The 10467-nt window shown below is 39.9% G+C and overlaps 1 protein-coding gene across 1 annotated transcript in view; it reads right to left on the reverse strand.

The window, feature by feature from the left end:
• Ankhd1 (ankyrin repeat and KH domain containing 1) overlaps positions 1 to 10467 on the reverse strand; it is a 134175-nt gene that overhangs the window by 99423 nt on the left and 24285 nt on the right. The window contains exons 2-4 of the mRNA XM_013020304.1: positions 6098 to 6251; positions 2357 to 2513; positions 596 to 743 (exon numbers count right to left, since the gene is read on the reverse strand). Of these exons, the coding sequence (XP_012875758.1) occupies positions 596 to 743; positions 2357 to 2513; positions 6098 to 6251 (459 nt within the window). The remainder of the gene's footprint in view (positions 1 to 595; positions 744 to 2356; positions 2514 to 6097; positions 6252 to 10467) is intronic.

A 10467-nucleotide genomic window follows, 5' to 3' on the forward strand; every position in this document is an offset into this window, starting at 1 on the left:
CAGCTCTCAGCTCAAGGCTAGCGCTCTACCACTTGATCCACAGCGCCACTTCCGGCTTTTTTCTTTTTGCTTATGTGGTGCTGAGGAATCAAACCCAGGGTCTCATGCATGCAAGGCAAGCACTCTACCACTGAGCCACCTTCCCTGCCCTTTGATGTTTTTCTTATATCCCGTCCCCACCCTTTTTTAAGTTTTCAACAGGGTCTTTCACATAATCCAACCCGGCCTGGAAATCAGTACACAGCCGAGGATGGCCTTAGATATTTGATCTTTCTGTCTCAGTCTCTTGATTGCTGGGATTATAGGTGTGTACTACCACATCAAGCTTAATTATATATTATTTTTAAATGAAGTGTAAAGTATGATTATTTCTGTTTCTCATGTATTAGTGTTAACTTTGAGTAAGCAGCAGAAAAACGACCATGCCCAGCTGCATGCGTAAGTAACAAAATGAACTGTTTCTATATTATCTACTATCAAAAAGAGAAAGGGGAAAGGAAGACCCTCTACTTACAATTCCCTTTTAAATAGCAAAACTAAATAAAACATCAAAACCCTTCCAAAATATTAGTCACTAAAGATTATTTGTGCTTACTTGTGCTAATTCATAATAGCCTGCTGAACAGGCCAAACACAGCAGGCTTTCTCCTTCTTCTGTATGTTCATTTACACTTCTGCCTTCATCCAACAATTTACGAACAGCATTCACATCTCCATCTGAACAAGCTTCTGCTAGACTGCGACTGCAAACAAAACCATAAAACAATTAACTATACAGAAAAACCACTGGATCTTATAAGAAACTACATCAAAAGAATTAAGTCTTGGGACTTGAACTCTGGGCTTGGGTGGTGTCCCTCAGCTCTTCAGCTCAAGGCTAGCCTTGACCACAGCACCACTTCCGAGTTTCTGAGTGGTTTATTGGAGATAAGCGTCTCATGGACTTTCCTTGCCCGAGCTGGTTTTGAACTGCAATCCTCAGATCTCAGCTTCCTAAGTAGCTAGAATTATAGGAGTGAGCCACCGGCGCCAGGCCTTGAACAAGTTTTTAAATGCTACTGATGTAATGATTGCCAAAGACATTTTGGAATATGATCCTATTGCTTAAAATCTTATTTGGTAAGAACAAAGATGAAAAATCTAAAATAGAATTCCACTATAAAATTATATCAGTGAATCCTGCAATTTAACGTGTATATAAGTCACACACAATTTCCTGTTAAAATGCAGATTCAGATTCTGGAATAGGGCTCAAGATTTTGTATTTCTAACAAGCCCTACAGTCCTAATTTGATGCTGATACTGACTGGCCATGGATCATACTTGAATAGCAAACAACTAGATTATTGTAAAGTAACTCATTTCATTTATTGCTGCTCATTCAGTTTGGAATTTACAGCTATAAACTATTAAATAAGTAATTTTTTTAGGAAGTAGAAACCAGGGGGTATAATCAAAGTTACTTTTGAGACAGAGATCCAGAGGATCACCAAGATTTGATGGCCTGCCCAGGCAAAATAAACAAGACCTTATCTCAACTAAACAAGGCAAGTGTGCTGGTATGCTCCTGTAATACCAGCTATGAAGACAGGTTAAGAGAATCTGCATCCAAGGCTGGTCCTGGGCAAAAAGCACAAACTGAAGTGAAAAATAATCAGAGCAAAAAGAGGCTGGATGTGTGGCTCAATTGATAAAAGCCCCTGCTTTGTAAGCATGAGACCTTTCACTCAACCTCTATAGTACAACAAAACCCAATTAAGTAGAAACCAGGACATAATCCACTTGGGTTTCTCGTACATTCCAGTATAAAACGTTGCAAAAACAGAAATACCAGCCAGGCACCTGTGAATCATGCCTATAGTCAATCATAGCTACTCAGGAGGCTGCGATCTGAGGATATCAGTGGTGCAAAGCCAGCCCAAACAAGAAATGTGTTGCATTTCCAATTAACCACCAAAAACCTAGAAGTGGAGCTGTGGATCAAGTGGTACAGCACCAGTATTGAATGAAAAAGCTAAGGAATAGCACCCAGGCCCTGAGTTCAAGGCGTAGTACTAGAAATAGAATAGAATAAAATAAAATATCAGATTTCAGACAAGACTCAAGTGTTAGAAAGCTTGCCTAACAAGCATGAGTTTAATCCCTAGTACCACAAAAAAGAAATAAAAATATTTTTAAAAAGGAATAAAAATATTGGAGCTACTTAATACTTATATGTTAATGTACCCATTTAAAATGTTAATATCTATATTAATATGCAACTAGCCAGTGGTTATAAGCTCTTCTAAAAGATATATTTAACTAAAATTGGCGTAAGAAAATGTTTAATACCCTACAAAGTAATAAAAAAACATACGTGTCCACTTGTCCTGCATTGTGGCTGTTTTCTGCTCTCATCCGTGTCAGTGCAGCTGCAGCTTCATCCAATGCACAGCTCACTGAGGATGTCAGTCTCCGGAGTACCTCAGGATCTGCAAAAGCTTTCCCATCAGCAGTTGACAATTTGCCAATTCCTTCAGTGTGCGTCAGTCAGGTGGTACAGGGGGGAAAAAGCATGAAAAGTGCAAATTGAATTACATTTTTAAACACTATTATCAACAGCAAGAAAATGGCAGTCCTCATAGATGAGATTAACAGAAGATAATAATTTCAGTCTGCCTCTAATGTTAAAGCCATGGTATAACAACTCATGTTTTAGTGTTTCCATCTTCACAATGCTTGTATTAAGTTATAATCTACCTAATTCCAAATGTGACTTAATTTGATGATTTTACACAAAAGTAGTCATCCCATTAAATCTCTACTATAAGACATTTGTATATACTACTCTCAATAGTAATGAAGAAGATATTCTGTAATTTATTAAGATAATCCAACATTTTCTCCCTTTGGTCAAGTATCTTTTTCTTTTACTTTTTTTGCCAGTCCTGAGGCTTGACCTCAGAGAATGGGTACCTGTCCTTGAGCTTTTGTAGAGATTAAGTTCTGAGGGTAGCCTGGACAGACAAACTTAGAAGTTCTCATCTCCAACTAACTTCGAAAAAGCTGTACCTGTAGGCAAAGCTCATGTGGTACAGTACCAGCTGTAAGCAAAAAAAGAATTCCAGGCCCTGAGTTCAAGCCATAGTGTAAGCACACACAAAAAAAGCACAATTATGTATGCTCAAATATATACATATAGCTGTATCACTATAAGGGGAAAAGTTTAGGACTATATGTAAACCTTGACAATGAAAAGGCTTTATTATTTACTTATTTTAGATCATGTGGCTTTAGCTATTTTAGCTATTTTATGATATGTACTTACAACTATAATTTTGAAAGGAGTTTCATGCTGATTTCGTTTGCTGAAGACAAACAGGCCTTGAACTTACTTTTTTGTTTCCTTACTGTTAGGATTACAGATGTATATTGCCATGCCCACTTGAAAAAGTTGTTGGGTTTTTTTTTTTTTTTGGTTGGTCATGGGTCTTGAACTCTGGGCCTGGGCACTGTCCCTCAGCTCTTCAGCTCAAGGCTAGCGCTCTACCACTTGAGCCACAGTGCCACTTCCAATTTTCTGAGTGGTTTATTGGAGATAAGAGTCTCACAGACTTTCCTGCCTGGGCTGGCTTTGAACCATGATCCTCAGATCTTAGCCTCCTGAGTAGCCAGTATTACAGGCATGAGCCACTGGCTCCCAGCTTGAAGTTCTTCTTGATATGGCTTTAGTTCTTAATTTTTCCAAGAATTTTAAAGAAAAAATACTCTCAATTTTTTTTTTTTTTGAGACAAGGTTTTGCTACATAGTTTAGCTGGTCTCCAACTCAATCCTCCTACCTCAGAGCTGGGATTACAGGCTCAACTTTATTTTCCATTAAAATAGTATAAACAGGATTGGAGGCATGGCTCAATTGGCAGACAACTAGCCAATGAGCACGAGCATCAGGTACTGAGTGTAAGTCCCAGTCTCAGTCCAAAAAATAAAATAAAATAGTGTTAAAAACTCTAAATTCGGGGCTGGGAAGGTGGCTCAGTGGTAGAGCGCTTGCCTTGCATGCCTGAGGCCCTGGATTTGATTCCTTAGCACCACATAAGCAAAAAGAAAAAAGCCAGAAGTGGCACTGTGGCTCAAGTGGTACAGCACTAGCCTTGAGTTGAAGAGCTGAGGGTAGCGCCCAGGCCCAGAGTTCAGGCCCCACAACCGGACCCCCCCAAAAAAAATTCTAGATTCCTTTAGAAGGAGTTAATTAAATTATAGGTTTACTACTGAACACAAACATCAATCTAAAAATTCTTCCAAAATGTTATAGGCTCAATGCAATGTCAAAAAAAAAAAGGCAAACTAAAATATCGAAGCACAGAAAAAAAGTATCCAGTAACTATCTTGCATGGGTCTTTGGAAAGGACATATTATTTTATCTTTATTGCTTTTTCACAGCACCAAGATTTGAACTCAGAATCTCATGCTTGCTAAGCAGGCACCTTACTACCTGAGCTACACCTCAGGCAGGACATATTACTTTAAAGTATATCATCTGATCATTTCTTTGGATACAATATTATAACAATGTTTAACCTATAAAAATATACAAAAACTTAAAATTCAATTGTCTGAATACTTCCCAGAAGAGTCATTACTTAAGTTTTATTATTTTTCTCTAACAATATATGTATAAAAACACATGAAGAAGGGCTGAGAAGGTGGCTCAGTGGTAGAGCCTTGCATGCATGAGGCCCTGGGTTCGATTCCTCAGCACCACGTAAGCAGAAAAAAAAGCCGGAAGTGGTGCTGTGGTTCAAGCGGTAGAGTGCTAGTCTTGAGCTGAAAAGCTGAGGGACAGTGCCCAGGCCCAGAGTTCAGGCCCCACGACCAACAAAAAAAGGGGGGGGTTTCTTTTTGCCTAGGCTGTCTTCAAATCACAATCTTCCCAATCTCAGCCTTTTGAGTAACTACAATTGATTATAGGCGTAAGTTACTATACCTGGCCCTATCTCTTACATTTTTATATACTACCACACTTGGACCTATCTATTACATTTTAATCAATTTCATTATAGATGTAATTTTAAGTTTTCCTTAATAACTAATTGACTATCAACTGGTTATCTTTGCTATCATAAAAATTCTAGAGTTGAGGTCAGAAATTATTCATTACTTTTAACCAAGAGCTTTTAAAATATAAAATGCAAACATTAGTTGGGCATCAGGGGCTCACACCTAGAATCCTAGCTTCTTGGCAGGCTGAGATTGGGAGGATCATGGTTCAAGGCCAGCCAAGACAGAAAAGTTGGTGGAACCCCATTCTCAACTGAGAGCTGGGCTTAATGGTGGACATGTATTATTTTAGCTCCCACAGGAAGCCTAAAATAAGAAAATTACACCCCCAATCACAACAATGAAAGAAGAAAGATCCTATTTCAAAACTAGTCAATACAAGCCACGTACAGGTGGCTCACACCTATAATCCTAGCTATTCAGTAGGATGGGATCTAAGGATCATGTTTCAAAGTATACCCAGTCAGGAAAGTCTATGAGACTCTTTTTTTTGTTTTTGGGTCCAGTCGTGGGGCCTGAACTCTGGGCCTGGGCGCTGTCCTTCAGCTCTTCAGCTCAAGTCTAGCACTCTACTACTTGAGCCACAGCGCCACTTCCGGCTTTTTTCATTTTGCTTATGTGGTGCTGAGGAATCGAACCCAGGGTCTCAGGCATGCAAGGCAAGCGCTCTACCACTGAGCCATCTTCCCAGCCATTCTATGAGACTCTTATCTCCAATTAACCACCAAAAAGCTGGAAATGGAGTTATGGCTCAAATGTTAATGCACTAGACGTGAGCAAAAAAACTAAGGGACAGTGCACAGATCCTGAGTTCAAGCCCCAGTATCAGCGGGCACGCGCACGTGCACACACACACACACACACACACACACACACACACACATACAACCATTTTATTTAGGAAACAAAAAGTAAATTTTATAGAGATAGCAAGCTTTATACAATATTGTATAATTTTGTGATAATCTTATATAATTCTATGAAGTGATTTAGACTTCAAACAGATAAGATAGATCGATTGGTGGATGGATAGACAGATAGACAAATAATATAGAGTACCTGCAGCTTCTAGCAATGCTTCTAGTCGTGCCTGTGTCTCTGGATCCACAGTACGTAAGTCTGCTCCTTCTGCAGTACTTGATAAGAATATCTCTGATGTTGTTTTAAGCACTGGGTTATCCAAGTCTTCTTGGTCCAAAATAAATGATTCAACCTATTTATGAATTAAAGATGAAATATCCATAAACAGGACAACAATATGAGTACTAAACCTATAATTTAAGATATTACTTTTAATTGGAAACTTTAAAAAACAGATAAATTATTAGAGAAACAAAGAGTTACAGGAAAGGGCTTTGTTATAGGATTTTGGTGGGTTTTTTTTTTCCTTTGGTGGTGTTAAGAGTTTGAACTCAGGGCCTTGTGGCACATACTTGTAATCCTAGAGGATTCATGAGGCTGAGATCTAGAGGATCTCAGCTCAAAGGCAGCCTACATAGAAAATCATTTTCCAAAAATATCCATTTCCAAAATAACCAGCAAAACACCAGTACACGATAAATTATATAGGCCTCTAGGCATTCATACATAATGAAACCAAAACAGGATACTCTCAGGGGAGGAACACAAAGGCATAATACCTACATACTTCTGACATACTTATTGAAATAAATTCCAAGAAATGGAAACAAACAAAAATTAACCAGGGCTGGAAGTGTGGCTCAAGTGGTAAAACATTAGCCAAGAGAGCAAGCTTAGAAGCTCAAGTCCCAAGTTCCTGAGTTCAAATACTGGCATGGAAGGGAAAAAGGAGAGAGAAGAGTAGAAGAGAGAAGAAAGAGAGAAAGGAGACTTCTCTCCAATTAATCACAGAAGAAAAAAAAAAAAGCTGGAAATGGCACAAGTGGTAGAGTGGTAGCACTGAGCAAAAAGGAGTCCAGGGACAGGGCCCAGGCCCAGAGTTCAAGCCCCAAGACTGGCAAAAAAAAGTAATAATAAAGTCTCATGGACTTTCCCATGTGCCCAGCAAAAATTAATATTTCTGAAGACAAATTTTTTTAATACCACAAAGTTTAACTACTTGCTTGCCAGTTAGGATAGATAAAACCATCATTCAAGTGGAAAAATTCTGTATTTATTAAACATATTTAGATGTATTTTCTAAAAATTATATATCTAGGTAAAAACTTTAAAATTCAAGTGATTTTCAGTTCTCTCCCATTCATTTCTCCAGTATTTACTAAAGTCTACCATTTAGAAAGCATCATGAAAACAAGTGTGGTAGTGCAATCCAAGCACTCAGGAGGCTAAAGCAGGAAGATTGTGAGCTCATAGTAGCAGGAACTGTTTTAAGAAGAAAAGTAGTGTGTGAATTAGGGTTTGAAGGATGTACAGAAACAAGACAGTAAAAGTACTTCCAGTAGAAGGGAATTACATAAAAAATAGCTTAGAAGCCAGGCACTAGTGGTTCATGCCTGTAATTGTAGCTACTGAGGAAGCTGAGATCTAAGGATCATGCTTTGAAGCCAGCCCAGGCAGGGAAGGCAATGAGACTCTTATCTCCTATTAAGCACCAGAAAACTTAAGTGGAGCTGTGGCTCCACTGTGGCACTAGCTTTGAGGGAAAAAGCTCAAGGGCAGTGCCTAGGCCCTGAGTTCAAGCCCTACTACCAACAACAACAACAAAAGGCTTAGAGGTGCATTTGAGAAATGAATGACAAATGGTCTCTCAAATAATATAATTTAAACCAGGCACCCATGCCTCACATCTGTAATCCTAAAAGCTATTCAGGAGACTGAGAGCTAAGGATCATGATTTGAATCCAGCCTGGGCAGAAAAGTCCCAGAGAGACTCTTATCTCCAATTAACCACTCAAAACCTGGAAGCGAAAGCAGGTGCCAGTGGCTCAATCTTTTAATTCTAGCTACTCAGGAAGCTGAGATCTGAGGATCATGGTTCAAAGCCAGCCAAACTCTTTTTTGGGGAGGAGGGGTCCGGTTGTGGGGCCTGAACTCTGGGCCTGAGTGCTGTCCCTCAGCTCTTAAGCTCAAGGCTAGCGCTCTACCACTTAAGCCACAGCGCCACTTCCAGCTTTTTTTCTTTTTGCTTATGTGGTGCTGAAGAATCGAACCCAGAGCCTCATGCATGCAAGGCAAGCGATCTACCACTGAGCCACCTTCCCAGCCCTAGCCAAACTCTTATCTACAATAAACCTACAGAATACCAGAAGTGGCTCTGTGGCTCAAGTGATAGAGTACTATGCTTGAGCACAGAGAGGCTCAGGGACATCACCCAGGCCCTGAGTTCAAACCCCACGACCGACAAGTAAGTACATAAATAAATAAGTAATCTATGTATGTATGTATGTATGTAATTTAGTCACCACGGAAAAGTTAGGCAATTCAAATGTTAAACGTAGAATTCTCATATGACTAAGTAATTCTGCTTTTAGATATATACATAAAAGAGCAGAAAACAGCCGGGCACCAGTGGCTCACGCCTGTAATCATAGCTACTCAGGAGCCTGAGATCTGAGGATCGGGATCCAAAGCCAGCCCATGCAGGGAAGTCTATGAGACTCTTATCTCCAATAGACCACCAGAAAACCAGAAGTGGCGCTGTGGCTCAAGTGGTAGAGTGCTAGCCTTGAGCTGAAGAGCTGAGGGAGAGTGCCCAGGACCAGAGTTCAAGCCCCACAACCAATTAAAAAAAAAAGAGCAGAAAACATAAATCCATATAAAAACTTAGACATAAATATTTATACATGGGGCTGGGAAGGTGGCTCAGTGGTAGACAGCTTGCCTTGCATGCTCAAGGCCCTGGGTTCGATTCCTCAGCACCACATAAGCAAAAAGAAAAAAGCCGGAAGTGGCGCTGTGGCTCAAGTAGTAGAGCACTAGCCTTGAGCTGAAGAGCTGAGAGACAGCACCCAGGCCCAGAGTTCAGGCCCCATGACCGGACCCCCCCAAAAAAAATTATACATGCATTATTCACAATGTCCCAAAGTGGAAACTCAAATATCTGTCAGCAGATAAATGGATAAAATACAGAATATCCATACAGTGTAATATTATTGCCATAAGTTAAGTGCTGATGTACACTGTAGCATGGATGAATCCTGAAAATTTTATGTTTGGTGGAAGATCCTGACACTAAAAGATCACATGAAATGTGGAGCATGGCAAATCCATAGACAGGGAGTAGGGAAAGAGAAAAAGGGAATGCTTTTAATGAGTCTTTTTGGAATGATGAAAATGTTCTGGAATTTAATACATCTCTATAACCTAGTATAAAAACTGCTAAAATGTAACTTCAAGGATGTTAAATTTGGGCTGGGAATGTGACTTAGTGGTAGAGTGCTTGCATAGCATGCATGAAGCCCTGGGTTCCATTCCTCAGTAACTTATACATAGAAAAAGCCAAAAGTGGTGCTGTGGCTCAAGTAGTAGAGTGCTAGCCTTGAGCAAAAGAAGCTCAGGGACAGTGCCCTGGCTGGCCCTAAGTTCAAGCCCCAGGACTGTAAAAAAAATTAAAATTAAAAAAAATTAAATTAAATTTGCTGGGCACTGGTGGCTTACTTCTGTAATCCTTGCTACTCAGGAGGCTGAGATCTAAGGATCAGGTGCAAAGCCAGCCAGGGCAGAAAAGTTGCCATGAGACTCTTATCTCCAATTAACCACCAGAAAACTGGAAATGGAGCTGTGGCTCAAAGTGGTAGAACACTAGCCTTGAGTTAAAGAGCTTAGGGATAGCACCCAGAATTTGAGTTAAAGCTCCGTGACAGACTAAAAAAAAGTTAAATTTTATGGTGCATATATTATATCAAATTAAAATGTAAAGGTCATCCCTGTAATCCTAACAACTCAGACATTCCTCAGAGTCAGACAAGGAATTAAGTTTGAAGCCAATTTCAGCAGAAAAGTCAGAGAGACTCTATCTCCAATTAATCAGCAAAAAGGCTGGGTTGGAAGCACAGCAAGTGGTAGAGTGACAACCATGATTGAAAACAGCTGAGCACAATGCCTAAAGTTCAAGTTCCAGCACCAATACACACACACTCTCTCATACACACACTCATATACACACATACACACACACACACACACACACAAGATAAATAAAAAATTGATAAAATATTTAGGATATAACTTATTATAATACCTAAAAAGAGCAAATTGGGACGGATTTGAATAACACTATAAAGAGGTAACAACATAGCTGGGCGCTGGTGGTTCCCACCTGTAATCCTAGCTACTTGGGAGGCTGAGATCTAAGGATCACTGTTCAAAGCCAGCCTGAGCAGGAAAGTCTGTGAGCCTCTTATCTCCAATTAACCACAAGAAAACCGGAAGTGGCGCTGTGGCTCAAGTGGTAGAGTGCTAGCCTTGAGGGACAGCACCCAGGCCCAGAGTTCAAGCCCCACAACCAA

The sequence above is a fragment of the Dipodomys ordii genome, unplaced genomic scaffold (genome assembly GCF_000151885.1).
Source record: "Dipodomys ordii isolate 6190 unplaced genomic scaffold, Dord_2.0 Scaffold50, whole genome shotgun sequence".
Classification (NCBI taxonomy): Eukaryota; Metazoa; Chordata; class Mammalia; order Rodentia; family Heteromyidae; genus Dipodomys; species Dipodomys ordii.